The sequence below is a fragment of the Tachysurus vachellii genome, chromosome 1, assembly GCF_030014155.1.
Source record: "Tachysurus vachellii isolate PV-2020 chromosome 1, HZAU_Pvac_v1, whole genome shotgun sequence".
NCBI lineage: Eukaryota > Metazoa > Chordata > Actinopteri > Siluriformes > Bagridae > Tachysurus > Tachysurus vachellii.
Genome location: NC_083460.1, coordinates 10281950 through 10297617, shown reverse-complemented (window position 1 = coordinate 10297617; position 15668 = coordinate 10281950). Strand labels below are relative to the sequence as shown.

The 15668-nt window shown below is 39.7% G+C and overlaps 2 protein-coding genes across 4 annotated transcripts; both read right to left on the bottom strand.

Moving 5' to 3' along the window:
- Positions 1 to 7249: 7249 nt before the first annotated feature.
- Positions 7250 to 8842, bottom strand: LOC132846927 (probable G-protein coupled receptor 148). The gene has a single exon (XM_060871737.1). The coding sequence runs from the start codon at positions 8545 to 8547 to the stop codon at positions 7435 to 7437; it is 1113 nt and encodes a 370-aa protein (XP_060727720.1). The 5' UTR covers positions 8548 to 8842; the 3' UTR covers positions 7250 to 7434.
- A 71-nt stretch (positions 8843 to 8913) lies between these two features.
- On the bottom strand, positions 8914 to 13781 carry LOC132846933 (probable G-protein coupled receptor 148). 3 transcript variants are annotated; one of them, XM_060871750.1, is made up of 2 exons: positions 13563 to 13781; positions 8914 to 11175 (listed from the first exon to the last, which is right to left on the bottom strand). In XM_060871750.1, exon 2 carries the CDS (start codon positions 11118 to 11120, stop codon positions 10146 to 10148), a length of 975 nt encoding a protein of 324 aa, XP_060727733.1. In that variant the 5' UTR covers positions 11121 to 11175; positions 13563 to 13781; the 3' UTR covers positions 8914 to 10145. The 3 variants fall into 3 exon arrangements, with proteins under 3 accessions (XP_060727733.1, XP_060727752.1, XP_060727742.1); XM_060871769.1 differs by lacking the exon at positions 13563 to 13781 and adding an exon at positions 13342 to 13534; XM_060871759.1 differs by lacking the exon at positions 13563 to 13781 and adding an exon at positions 11610 to 11892.
- Between the last annotated feature and the right edge of the window lie 1887 nt (positions 13782 to 15668).

Genomic DNA, 15668 nt, shown 5'->3' with positions numbered 1-15668 from the left:
TACAGTAACCTGGTTGCACATCCTTTTATAACTGGGAATGTAACTGTGTTCAAAATGAACCAATCACGTTCAATATTATGTTTGAAAAGTAATTATTTTGATTAACCATAAAAGATCAGCTGTTCCTGGTGGATTTCTTACCAGGTCTCATCCAACTGTTTAAAGGTGTCAATCAAGAGAGGGGTATAAACAAATTTCCATAATTTACATTAGCTGTACCATGGAAGACTGTAAAGGCCATCATCAAACAAAGAGAGGAATGGAGTAGCATTGTGTCATCACCAAAAACAGGAAGTCCCTCCAAAATGTATAAAAGGAACTTACCAGGCTTCCAAAAGATTTATAACAACATTAAAGAAGGTCCGATAATATATGACTATTACTGATGTGCATGTGGCCACAATCTCACATAAGGTATGTTTGGTGAAAAAAAAGTACATCACCAAAAGAAAACCATAACAGCAGCATGTTGGTGGTCTGTGTACAACTTTACCCAACGCAGACCAACGGCTTTTGTCAAAGATCATCCACTGCAAGATTGTCAAAAAGCAAAGATGGTTACTATAACAGATTAACTAAGTATTTATCTTCATCTCAAGGAAGGACAAACAGATAGAGTACTCTAGCAAGGCTACTGGAAACCAGCTGTCATCATCAAAGCAGCCAGTACTGAGAGATCCTATCATGTGTGCACTGCTGATGGAGAGGAACATCGAAGTAACATGCCATCTCCTGGAGACAAAGGAACCCCACAGCACCATCACTGATGAAGCCCTAAAGCATAACAATAATGGACCAGGCACACATTCAGTCAATAAGACACCACACACTGACACTGCACACACACTCAGCCAAGCTGAAGACTTTACCATAAACACACCACTAAATGACCAGAGTTGTTGTGGACCTGTGAGTGTCGGTGGATCGCTGTCTTTATATAAATATATGTCCCAAAAAAAGTTCATTCACACAATGCTATGTTATTCAACCTTTAAAATGTTTCTAGAAGTTGTTTTTACATCTAAATTTACATGCAGAACATTTTTGCCATATTATTTTGGCACATTATAAGCCTTAGAACAGGCCTAGTAATTCGGTGACAATAGGAGACAGGGCCAGGGAGCAGACAAGCAGTCTAATCTGACCATCTACTAGCTGCAATGAGTCGTCACCCAGGGTTCGCAAGCTATTAAAGTATGTATAAACACTAAACAAAATTTGTTTTAGTATTAACATAAATTTAGATAGTAATGGAGAGAGTGCAGGCAGGTTGGAATGGGTGGAGTAAGGTGTCAGGAATTCTGTGTGATAGGAAATTATCAGCGAGAATCAAGGGGAAGGTGTACAGGACAGTGGTGAAACCAACCATTTTGTATAGTTTAGAGACAGTGTCACTGAAGAAGAGACAGGAGTCAGAGCTAGAGGTAGCCGAGCTGAAGATGTTGAGGTTCTCTTTGGGAGTGACGAGATTGGACAGGATTAGGAACGTGTACATCAGTGGGACAGCTCATGTTGGATGTTTGGGGGACAAAGTTAGTTGTTCAGAGGAGGGAGAGTGAGTATATTGGTAGGAGAATGTTGGACATGGAGCTGCCAGGCAGGAGGCAAAGAAGAAGGCCAAAGAGGAGGTATATGGATGTAATTAATGAGGATATGAAGCTAGTGGGTGCAAGTGTTGAGGATGCAGATGATAGGGATAGGTGGAGAGAGATGATTCGCTGTGGCGACCCCTGAAGGGAAAAGCCGAAAGAAGAAGAAGAAGAAGATTAACATAAATATACATCATAGTGAATAAACAACCAGCATCTTTGAATTGAAGCTAGGAATGTTAAATATATAATCCCTTGCATATAAAGTGCTTATTGATAATGAAATGTTTACTGATCAGACGTTTATTGTTCTGTGCTTAATAAATACATGGTTTAAACCAAACGAGTTTGTCGCATTAAATGTTAGATTTTATAGGTTACATTTAATATACATCAGCCACACCTAACAAGCAGGGCAGGAGGTGTCGAAGTTATCCATGGTGATAAGCCATGCAAAAATTTAGACATAAATTCAACACATTTGCAGTTCTATATACTAACTTAACATAGGTAGCCACAAAAAATAAGTTTATCAAGTTAATTTATATAATTCACATTTAATTTTTCTGTAAATGTGCAGATTTCATTTTAAACCTAGTTGTTTCTATAGACAGAGCATTAATATTGGGAGACTTTATTATTCATTTTGATGTTTTGAAGTTAGAAGATTCTCTGAGAACCGCAGTTGTGTCCATCTCAGATTCAATACGGGTTAATCAGAACGTAATAGGACCTCATAATGCAGATCACACTCTTGATCTCATTCTAAACTTCAGATTAAATCTAGAAAATATACTGACACTGGTTTCGGCAGAAAATCCAGACTACTAATTAAAAACCAAACAATTTGATAGATAACACTGTAGATAATAATGTTACTGTTTCTGATCAGCACAGACTGTTTTACTCCCCTTCTAGAGACTGGTTTATTTTCACTAAAAAATGATCAACCTGCATACTTTATTCCTTACCTACCTGTTTCTTTAAACAGATAATTCCAGTTGAATTATTGTCCGAACCCATTCTAAAAAATAAAAAAATTCTTCCCTTAGCACTGGCTATGTGCCGAAATCTTATAACATAGTGGTTATCAAGCCCCTGATACCCTGAAACCCAACCTCAACCCCTGTCCAACTCCTAGGCCAATATCAAACCTCTCCGTTATCTCCAAGATATTAGAAAAAGTCAGTGCTCAGCAGTTATGCTCATACCTGCATAGGAACAACATTCAAGGAATGTATCAGTCAGGATTTAGGCCTCATCATAGCGCTGAGACAGCACTGGTTAAAGTTGTAAATGACCTGTTATTGGCCTCTGACCTGTGTTGTGTCTTTGTGCTGGTGTTACTTGGTCCTAGTACATACTAAACATACTAAACATACTAAGGTTATATGTTCCACTAAGATCTGTTTTAGGCCCATTGCTTTTCTCCATATATGCTGGTTCAGCAGCATCTCTACTGCAGAAAGGAAGAGACTGGACAAGCTGATCAGGAAGGCCAGCTCAGTCCTGGGGATTCCTCTGGACACTGTACAGGAGGTGGGGAAAGGAAGATGGTAGCAAAACTATCATCATTGCTGCAGAATGACTCTCACCCCCTGTATGAAACGGTTTCAGCTCTGAGCAGCTCCTTCAGTGACAGACTGTTACAGTACAGTACATCCTAAGTGTCTGAAGGAGCGATACAGATGGTCTTTTCTCACTGCTGCTATTAGACTGTACAATCAAAGCTGCTCCCAGTGAACAGTCACCATAATTACACACTGGATTACTGTTTAACTGCAATAACAACAATAACAAAGTATTTTAAATAACACGTGCAATAACAAACATTTTGAAAAACGTGTAATATTACCTGTGTACAATATGTCTTTTAGTATAACTACTTACTCATGGTCTCTTTTTTTCTTCTTTGTATTTATACATTGTGTTGTGTTTATACTATATATTATATTATGTTTCTATTCTTTTATTTATCTGTATTTCTTTCTCTTTGCTGCTGTAACAGAGAAATTTCCCCATTGTGGGACGAATAAAGGTATATCTCATCTTATCTTCATTCATTTTCTACCGCTTATCCGAACTATCTCAGGTCAAGGGGAGCCTGTCTCAGGTGTCTTCAGGCATCAAGGCAGGATACACCCTGGACAGAGTGCCAACCCATCGCAGGGCACACACACACACACACTCATTCACTCATGCAATCACACACTACGGACAATTTTTCCAGAGATGCCAATCAACCTACCATGCATGTCTTTGGACCAGGAAGGAAACCGGAGTACCCGGAGGAAACCCCCGAGGCACGGGGAGAACATGCAAACTCCACACACACAAGGCGGAGGCGGGAATCGAACCGCGACCCTGGAGGTGTGAGGCGAACGTGCTAAGCACTAAGCCACCGTGTCCCCTCATCTTATCTTATCTTATCTTATCTTATCTTAGTCAGATGAGAGACACCAGCTTCATAGGATTAAAGATTGTGTGAAGGACATTAGACAGTGGATGCTTACTAACTTCCTTCTGCTTAACTCTGACAGGACAGAAGTGCAGATACTAGAACCACAGGCAGCCAGATGTAAGTTTTCTGATTACAGAGCAACTTTGGATGGTCTTTCTGTTTCATCATGTGCAAGAGTAAAAGACCTTGGCGTGATTATTGACTCCTGTCTCTCATATGAAGCTCATGTAGATAATATCACCATGGTAAGCTTCTTTCAACTAATATTGGTATTATAAGAAATTTAATATCACTACATGATGCAAAAACACTTGTTCAAGCTTTTGTTACCTCTAGGTTGGATTATTGCATTGCTTTACTGTACGGATGTTCCAGTAGGGACATAAACAAGCTCCAGTTAGTCCAGAATATAGCAGCTAGAGTCCTAACTAGAACCAGAAGATATGAACACATCACTGTTATTCGCACTGCATCGGCTCCCAGTCAAATTTTGCTTTTATTATATAATTCTATTACTGAACTTTAAAGCACTGAAAGGTAATATTTTTTATTAATTTAATTTTTTATGATCCGTCATGACTACTGCAATCAAAAGATGCAGGCTATTTATTAATACCTCAAATAGTAAAGGCTACAGCAGGGGGAGAGATTTTTGTTACAAAGCCCCACAGTTATGGTACTGCCTTCCAATTAGTGTTCGGGATTCAGACACAGTCTGTGTATAAGTCCAGGCTGAATGCACATTTGTTTAATGTTTTTAATTGTTTAACCTTCCAGATCTGTAGGGTTCATGGGCACATGGCTTTTGTTTCCTAGTGTTTGGTGAATTGGGATGTTTGGATGTTGTCACCTTGCCACCATTGCAAGGCGCTCAGGTTTGCTGACTGTTGACTGGGTGGATGTTGGGTATGTGGTTACAGTAAGTGGTTGAGTCCCAGGAAGCCCTCATGTCTGTTTCACCTTTTTGGCTCTCTTTTAGTTATGCCGTCATACAGTTGTATGCAAAAGTTTAGGAACCCCTGACAATTTCCATTTATAAATATTTGGGTGTTTGGATCAGCAATTTCATTTTGATCTATCAAATAACTGAAGGACACAGTAATATTTCAGTTATTGGATTAACAGAAAATGTGCAGTATGCATCAACATGAAATTAGACACGTGCATAAATCTGGGCACCCTTGACATTTTGTAGATTTGAATACCTGTAACTACTTAGCACTGATTAATTGGAACACACAATTGGTTTGGTGGCTCATTAAGCCTTGAACTTCATAGACAGGTGCGTCTGATCATGAGAAAAGGTATTTAAGGTGGCCAACTGCAAGTTGTTGTTCTCTTTAACTCTCCTCTGAAGAGTGGTAACATGGAGGCTTCAAAACAACTCTCAAATGACCTGAAAACAAAGATTGTTCAGCATTATGGTTTAGGGGAAGGCTACAAAAAGTTATCGCAGAGATATAAGCTGTCAGTGTCCACTGTGAGGAACATAGTGAGGAAATGGAAGACCACAGGCACAGTTCTTGTTAAGGGCAGAAATGGCAGGCCACATAAAATATTGGAGAGGCAAAGGTGAAGGATGGTGAGAACGGTCAAAAACAGCCCAAAGACCACCTCCAAAGACCTACAACATTAACTTTGCACAAGGTGAAGCTGTACGGGAGAGTGATGCGAAAGAAGACATTTCTGCACACACACCACAAACTGAGTCGCTTGAGGTATGCAAACACACATTTGGACAAGCCAGCTTCATTTTGGAATAAGGTGCTGTGGAGTGATGAAACAAAGATTGAGTTATTTGGTCATAACAAGGGGCGTTATGCATGGCGGTAAAAGAACACAGCATTCCAAGAAAAACACTCGCTACCCACAGTTAAATTTGGTAGAGGTTCCATCATTAAAGTTGAGGGTCGCATGGATTCCACTCAATATCAGCAGATTCTTTAGAATAATGTTGAGGAATCAGTCACAAAGTTGAAGTTGAATAAAACCTAACTGAACTGGAGATGTTTTGTAAGGAGGAATGGTCCAAAATACATTCATCCAGAATCCAGACACTCATTACAGGCTATAGGAAGCATCTAGAGGCTGTTATTTCTGCTAAAGGAGGCTTTACTAAATACTGATGTGATTTTTCTGTTGGGGTGCCCAAATTTATGCACCTGTCTAATTTCGCATTTTCTGTTCATCCAGTAAACCTCAATTCACTACTGAAATATTACTGTGTTCAGTTATTTGATAGATCAAAATAAAATTGCTGATCCAAACACCCAAATATTTATAAATGAAAATCATGGAAATTGTCAGGGGTTACTAAATTTTTGCATACGACTGTAGCTAGTTTTGCCGGAGTCACTGTCTCCACTTTGTCCATTGTTTATAATCATCACATGATTATAAGCATACCTAATATTTCTCTCGCTCTTGCTTTTGTCTCTGTCAAGCTATATGTGCCACTCCCGAGCTCCCAGTGGTCTGAGCTCCCAGTATGATCACACCGTCTTTTAACTGCCGTTGCGTCAGCTTTGTGATCTGGTGAACATTTGAGGACTGGCAGGATGGAATTAGTATTAAATTTCTAATGAACTTTTAGTTCCTCAACAGCTCTTGGTTGCACATTCCACCTGACTTCAAACTGTTGTACAAAGGACCCAAAAAAGAGATGGGTTCCCTTCTGAGCTTGGTTCCTCTCTAGGTTCCTCCCTAATATCATCTTAGGGAGTCTTTCTTTGCTCCCAGTGCCTCAGATTGGCTTATTAGGGACAACTTAATTTTAAACTTTAAACTTTTTATTCCATGTAAAACTTCAACTTCTGTAAAGCTGCTTTGAGAAAATATTTGGGGTGTGCACACTTATGCAACTATGTTATTGCAATATTTTTATTTTCCTTTTTCCCCTAAACTGTTTCTGACTATTGTGAAAATGTAACAAAAAACAGTTAGGAAAAGTTCTGATGTGATTTATCTTGGTTTCATTTCTTTTACAGTACAAAAAAACATTTTTTAGACTTTTTATATAAAATGCATCTAAGACTCCAGATATAAGAAAATCTTTGCATATAAAATAAAATGCATATGATCTTGCATATGCATATGAAATGCATATGAAAATGCATATATATGATCCATGTATAATAAAATGCATATAACAGTACAACGGGTGTTGAATAAAGCATTTTATGAAAGGTTTTCCTGGACATGAATGTTAATCGCTTTACTAACAACGGTAAAATTACAATTTCAACTGAAAAAAGACATAAAATACAATTTAAGAGGCTTTTATCAGAATTAGGATGGCGGTTAAAATGTGTAAAGGGTTAAGTCTAAGAAAACTTAAATGGTCTAATGATCTCCTTTATACAATCTTCATAAAATGATTAGCAGTCACATCACAGGTGTTATGGCCCTAGGTCTATTCAGCCTAAAGAAATCCAGCAGAGCCCCACGCAGGTCCTTGTACCGGAGCCCATACAGGTAGGGTGCTAGGGCTTTGGGCAAAACCAACAGGATGTTGCAGAGCACCATTGAGACCCAAAGGCCCACACTAGGATGCAGCTCACTGCTGTAGCTGTACAGCAGCAACTCAATAATCAGTAGCAGCATGGGGCACACAGACAGGAACAGGTGGAGATAGTGAATGAGAAATGTTCCTTTAGCCCGTGAAGACCGCTCTCCTCTCCACACTCCGGACTTGCTGGTATGACAGTACAGAACCACATATCCAGAGACCACCAGCAGCAGGGTGATTAGGACAGCAGTGACAGTTAGCAGCATGCACACCTGGAGAGGCTTTGAGTGGCTAACAGTTAGCACTAGAACCAGAGGCAGAGAACAGATGTGTTGGACGCAGGGGCTCATCGTATGGTACCACAGGAAGAGACCCACAGACGCAGCGGGAAAGAAGACAGAAATGACCCAGATAGTAAAGACAGCTACATAGGTTCTGGAGACTGGCCACAACATAGCATAGCGTAATGGTGCTAATATAGCCAAGGAAGTGTCCAGCACTATGGCAGTGGCACTGAAGATCCCACCACTGTAAAAGATGCCCATTAGGAAAAGCATGGCAGCACAGGCAAAGTCTGACATCAGCACAGTAGCTGCATTCAAACAGGTGGCAAGCATGTAGAGAGCCACAAAGAGTAGGTCACTAAGCAAGGCATTGGTCAGGAGAAGGTAACGAGTCTGCTGCCGCAAGTGAGCTCTGGACAGGATCCGAGCCAGGATGATTGGTGTGGTTAAAATTACAGCCAGAAATCCAAGGATGGGGCAGATTTGGAATACCCTCATATGCAGAGGAGGGAGAAAAACCTGCCACTCTTGAACAAACAACTCCATTGCAGTACGAGAGGTGTTAGTCAGGGCAAACTGTCTTCCAAGGCGCTCCGCCTGCCCCGAGCTGTTGTACCAATCACCAAATGTACACAAAAGTGACAGTATGAAATCCTCCGCAGCAATGAAAAGCCTCTCTGTTCGCCCCTGCAGAAGAGCCTCCATTACTACTTAAATCTACTTAAGCAAGTGTTCAGCGCTGGCAGATCCCTCTTCTCCTCACTACAGAATGACAGGCAAGCGTGTGAGCTAGGTGATATTGAACGGTTTTGGTCATGTTTCCATGGAGGTGGAGATGAGGGTAAACATCACTTTGCAGGTAAATGGAGCAGAGTGCGCTCTCTCACTACACAGAGATATAAAAACAGATAGCTTAGCCATAACTAGGCCTGTTGTATAACTTAATCTACTTCTGTACATAAACTAAAGCATGTTGACAAGTCTTTATTAAAGAAAGTAATTAAGAAAAAAAATGTTAGTTGGAAGTAAAATGCAGTTTTGTTGGGTATGGATTTAATGAATGAAACATCAATTATATTTATTACATAGTCTTTGTATGTTAATAAAGAAACGAGTAAAACCTAGTATTTTTGGTTAAAAAAAAAAAAAAAAAAAAAAGCATCATGTTCCTGCAAATAAAGCTGAAATTCTGACTAAACATTACATCATACAACTAGGCTAAACAGCTAGATGTACAAGATGCACAATATTTAGCTTTGTAGTCATGGTGTGTTAATTATTTTATTGCTCATGATAGGCAGCATATTGTTGATACACTCAGAGAAGCATTTTGTGTCTGTACCACATAAAACTAACCTGCTAAAAAAGACTTTCCCGTGGCTCCACTGAAGCCAAAACTAATCAGTTTATTAAAAAAAAAAAAGAAGAAGAAATAATTCTTATACTGTTTTTAATTTCCTAAATGAAATTTTAATTTGTCTAGCATATTTATTTTTCTTATAACAATTGTAACAGATTGTCATAAAGCAGCTTTACAGAAATCCAGATAAAGATTTCAAACCCTAATAAACAAGCCAAAGGCAACAATGGCAAGCTTTACACAACATGAGGAAGAAACCTTGAGAGGAACCAGAATCAAAAGGGAAACCATCCACCCAGACACCTGACAGTGGGTTTTATAAATCATTACTCTTCTACAACTGTATATAATAAAGTGAAACAGGACTGAGTGTGTTAGAAAGTCGTTCACTATGAGTAGATTTTGAATTAAAGGACTAGAATAGCACCTTTAATGTGTGTAACTGTTTTTAGTCTTGAATGAAGCATTTCTTAACAAGAATATAAACGGAGAGAGGTTTTACCATGAGAGTAAAAATAACGAGGCAGTTTCCTCACAAATGATGATGACCCTAAGCCAGCGGTGTCCAATCTTATCCGGAAAGGGCCGGTGTGGGTGCAGGTTTTCATTCCAACCAAGCAGAAGCCACACCAAAGTCTACAAAAAGCCAAGAACAAATGATTAAACAGGTGGAATCAGGTGTGGCTTCTGTTTGGTTGGAATGAAAACCTGCACCCACACCGGCCCTTTCCGGATAAGACTGGACACCGCTGCCCAAAGCAATCATAGATACTGTGATCTGGCGTTTAAATGTTCATTTAATGCCAGATGATCATTTTTTGCTAGTTTTCTTTATACAACAGTAGAAATTAGTGAGATAAGAATCCCACTGTATTGTTTTGTAACCCACTAAATTCCATTCATGTTCATGCCATGTTGAGTTTTTTTTGTCTAATTATGCTCTTTAAGAATCTGTTGGTGTTGGCGATCTGTTGGTGGTCTGGTTGAGCCGTCTTTTGCACAGCATCAGCTGAACTGTCTCATAGATCTCCCGGTAACGCAAGCCATACAGGTATGGAGCACAAGCACGTGGCACAACCATCAGCACAGCCAGATTCACTGAATTGATCCACACAGCGAGGTGCAGATGCTTAGATAACTGCTGAAACTGTGCAAGCTCCATTGTGAACACCAAACCGGGTGCGAAGTATATTAGCAACATCAGAGAGTGTGCTAGCAGCGTCACCCGGGCTCGCGAGTAGCGACTGCGCCATATCCCAGATCTCCTGGTAACCATATAGAGACGGACGTAACAATAGAGGATCAGCACAGTGCAAAAAATCACCCACACGCTGAAGTAGATATGCAGACTGACACCAATGTCTTTTTCCAGTAATCCTAGAATGAGCAGCACCAGACACACCTTCAGGTTCTCTGGGTTGCCCTGTTTACTGACCGCCATTACCACCAGCAGAGAGAGCGGATACGTCACAGCTAAGGCCCACACAACCCCGACGATCTTCTTTACACGTGATGGGGTCAGGATTTCATTGTAGCGCAATGGCCAACGCACAGCCAAAAACGTGTCAATGACCATCAGCGTGACAGTTAACACAGAGGAGCAGTATGTAGTCACAATGGCAAGCATTAAAACCTCACAGAATATGTAGTGAATTTCCATGTCCAGTGCATTACAGGAGATGTTGGCGAGGTTGAAACAGAGGAAGAGGACGTCCGATAGCAGTGTATTGGCCAGGAGGAGGTAACGAGTTTCCTGCCGGAGAGATGGACTGCAGAAGATGCAGAAGAGGATTAATGGGTTTATCACCAGAGTCATGGTAGTGAGGAGAACAGCAGGGATGAGCAGGAAATTCATTCGTTCACTTTGCATGACCAGGAACCACTTTGAAGACGTGATAGAGAGGGAGGAGTAATTCATCTTTGTATCTTCTTTTCAGATAGGAGCCTTCAGGATAAACAGGTTCAATTTTTTCCTACAAGATAAAGGACAAAAACCCAAGAAAGTTAACATTTGTTTTGCAGTGACTATACAAACTTTGATTATTCAGCTCTTCACTTCAAATCACTTGATTTTCTTTTGGTTTAAAGGGAACTGTGGCAAGCCAGAAAACTGACAATTTTATCTATGCAACGAAATAAGTGGACAAAGTACGAGAACCTCATACTTAGATCACAAAGCCAGGAGGCATCTGGATAAATGCTTTGAAATCAAATTGTGTAAATGAAAAGCACTATGTTTGGAAAGAGCAAAACACTGCATTCCAGCATAAGAACCTTAGATAAGAATCTGCGAAACATGGTGGTGGTCGTATCATGCTTTGGACCTGTTTTGCTACATCTGGTACAGCGAGGTGCAGATGCTTAGATAACTGCTAAAACTATGCAAGCTCCATTGTGAACGCCAAACCTGGTGCGAAGTATATTAGCAACATCAGAGAGTGTGCTAGCAGCGTCATCCGGGCTCGCGAGTAGCGACTGCGCCATATCCCAGATCTCCTGGTGACCATATAGAAATGGACGAGCTGTTTTGCTACATCTGGGGCAGGACAGGTTACAATCACTGAAGGAATAATGAATTCTGAACTTAAACTAGCAATATCTAAAGGAAAATTTGGGTCATGGAGCAAGACAACAGCTATAAGCACACAAATATTTCTACCAAAGAATGGCTAAAGAAGAATAAGATAATGTTTTTAATATGCCAGTGACTTACATTCCTGATATAAATTTGTGGCTGCAGTTGATGAAACCCAGGGTTGGAGTTATTCTATAGTGAGAAAAGGAGCAGGACTGGTGTGTAGGATTGATCAACAATTACTGCTACTGAAACACCAGCTACTGAAAGCAATGACTCACTTTTTCACTCATAATGTAATATTAGATCATCTTTCCTCAATCAATAAACGACCAACTATTTAGATGATGTTTTGTGTCACATTTATACAAAATATATTTACATTTTTTAGGGGTCACAAACTTTCAAGCACCACCAAGTATGTAAATATAAACTTGTAAACAGTGTTTAGGCTGTCCTCATCAAATCTGTCTGATATAATATTTGTAATTAGAACCCAAGCTGGAACACATTTCTGACTTAAAAATGAATACTAATTAGATATTAGTAATTAATTTGTTATTCTAGTATTATAATATGACCCACACCAGTGCATTGTGTACACCAGTGCACCTGCACTACACCCTGCTCCTATGCAAATGCACCAATTTTTCATTGCCACATGTTAACATCTTCCTTATGCCTGGCATAACACTGACTTTTACAGAAACACTAAAACGACATTTTGCAGCTTTAAATAACGATATATCAATATTTAAATGCAAGTTGTTTGAGATATTGTTCATATCTTTCAAAGACTTGTGTTATCTCAAGTATATTGACCTTAACAATGTTCAATATGGTTCAAGTGACTAACCATAGAACCCCCCCCCCAAATATCCACTTCTGATAAGACTTGGTCCAAATTACGGCAAATGCGGATGTGTGTAAAGGTGGGTCTGTTTCTCACGTGCGCTGGTCTGGAAGGTGGGACTGGTTCTCACGTGCGCTGGTCTGGTTATGGTTATGGCAAATCGTGTTTTTACTGTAACCTAAATATTAGAAATAGTACGGCACATATAGTGTGATATACATTTTATGTTGGTGAACAAACCAAGTGGCGTTGGAGTATATGTGACAGTTATTTGTTAGCATTATAAAAACAAGCGTACACGTGTGAAAACGACAGTAAAACTTTGTCTTATCTCATTTACAGTGCATGGCTCATTTCCGTATTTCTCCTATTTCATTCTATTGTGTGTTATATTTGGTTTATGGCATAAAAACTATTTTTATTCTATTTGTTTATGCTCTAGTGTGTGTGTGTGTGTGTGTGTGTGTGTGTGTGTGTGTGTGTGTGAGTGTGAGTGTGTGTGTGAGTGTGTGTGTGTGTGTGTGTGTGTATTCTGGGCTTATTAAGCAGGTATTTTATATCTAATCACTTTAACTGAACCTTTTGTTTTGATAAACATGTCTAGATATTATAATTTAAACATTAAATACATTTGACAGGTTAATAAGCACTTTTTTCCCTCGTTTATTTATTTATTTATTCATTCATATAAGTTGACACAAAGCCTTTTACCTTCCTCCTGACTTGTTATTCTCCTGAACATAGAAAAAGGGATTAGATTCGAGGCTCCACATGCTGTTGTTTACATGGTCAAAATAATGTCCCCTGAAAGCGTCATTAAGTCAAAGTCTCGTCTGTTCTATCGATTTAAATCACTTTAAGCTAGGAGACACACACACACACACACACACACACACCAATCAATTGTACAGAAATAACGGCCACTTGCTTACCTCTTTTTTTCCCCTCACACGTCCATTCCGTCCGTTCATTCACATCAAAGTGCGAATCGATTCCCAGACCTGCTGCTACACGCACACTACAAACAAGCTGGCGCGCGTCCGAATTGCGCGTCAGCGTTGTACCGACGCGTGAACGCGCACGCGACCTCACAAGCTCTCCATGCGCTCCAGGCTACAAAGTGCGCTTTCAGCCACACTTGACTGTCACCAAAGATATCTTCCCCCTAATTAGATAACTCCAACTGTAAGTATCATTACAGCTTTTGGCATCACTGGGGATTTGTTTGAGCAAACAAAGTTTTATGATACATATTTGCGCGTCAACTTCCTGCTTTTACGCACACCATTTACACGTGATCATATGCATGGTGACATTGGTGTCGAATCCTAAACGTTCCTTTGATGTCTATTCAATGTGACTTCACTTGATCTTATCCTTCATTCGCTGTAAATGGGATCTGGAAGATTTTTAACTTCCCAGCCCAGATCTGGAGCTTCTTTTGCTATTCATAACATTTTCATTTTCCAGCATTTGACTTACATTATCTAAATTTTTATTATTATTTTTTATACACCTGAGCAATTGAGGGATAAGGGCCTTGCTCAGGGGCCCAACAGTGGCAGCTTGGTGAACCTGGGATCGAACTCACAACCTTCTGATTGGTAGCCCAACACCTTCACCACAAGGTTACCAACACACCCAGTGTTTCTCCCAAAAAGCTGATTACTTTAATAAATACAATGTGTTCAGGCTCTTTTTTGGTTGAGGAGGAAGATTCATACTTCACTTGCTTTTCAGCACTTACATGAGTCTTCATCTTATCATCACCAGCTCACGAACGCTCACGATTGACTGTCGCGCGGTTAAAGCACACACGTATGTCTCCCCTCCCCCAATTTATTCATTTGTTTGTATGTTTCCTGCCTTGTGTGTGTGTGTGTGTCCTTTTTTTTCACTAAACATCGCACCACTTCCAGATCAATGTCCTCTCGGAAGCGAAACTTACAACGATCTTGAAGCTCTAATGGGACCGAGCATTCTGATTTATTGCATTGGAGTTTATGAAGAATTTACTGGTTCAGATTCATTTGCATTTCCTAATAGAGGGTTTGGTCAATTTTCTGAAATAGTATATTTTCAATTCCAGCTGATGGCTCTTACATATCAGCAACTAGTGAATCAGGTGCCTCATAGTGATGATAATGATACTCATGATTTGCTTGTTTGGAGTTTGAGATACTGAGCCACAACTTTCTCAGTGTCATTCAATGCATTTACAGGGCTTCAGTGTATTCAGAGGGTTTTTCACCCCACGGCTCCGAAAAGACGGACTTAGGACTCGCTACCAAAATAGAGGGAGGTGAATATTCTCACTTTGACCAGGCCAAAGGATTGTTGTTCACTTATGGTATGATCCAGAAGACATACCCTGTAACAAATGTTAAACTATGACCTGGTACAGGTGATACAAAGCTTGACGATGAGCATCACTTGGGATGAGTTTGATGGTCGACCAGGACAGAAAGCTGGAAGCAAAAGTACTGTTATTGAAAATGAACAAATATTTTAAAAGCTCATCATGCTATCTGATCCTTTTTCTCAAACTAAGCCCTACAGTCAGGATGCTGACTCAGAGGAACAACACACTGAAGTTAAAAAGCAAAATGTCCTCTGGCTCCGGTAATTCTTCTAACAGAATTATGTTTGTTTGTTAATTCATCTTTCCCCTATTGCCGTTATGGTCAGTTTGATGTTTTTCATTCTATAGAAATTTGTCCTAAGACATAATAAATGCTTTTTTCTACTTTGCCACGTTGATGTTTACACAGTCAGAAGCCACATCTGTCTATCCTACTGCATATTTGCTTGAATTCTGGGAAGTTGTAAGCTCCAGTAAACAGACAAGAGACAAACTGCTGCTTTGACTAAATTAATCAATCATTTTATATATTACTTGTATTGTTTTTTCTTTCCTGTGATTACTAAGTATTCTCCTGATATGGAAGCCTTAAGTCAGGGGAAAGATACACAGCACATTAAGCCACATCTTTATCAACTTTTATATATATATTTACTTAGGGGGAAAAAAATGCTTT

Bases quoted from the DNA above. Each gene is read 5' to 3' on its own strand.
- LOC132846927 (XM_060871737.1), bottom strand. From the start codon at position 8,547: ATGGAGGCTCTTCTGCAGGGGCGAACAGAGAGGCTTTTCATTGCTGCG.
- LOC132846933 (XM_060871750.1), bottom strand. From the start codon at position 11,120: ATGAATTACTCCTCCCTCTCTATCACGTCTTCAAAGTGGTTCCTGGTC.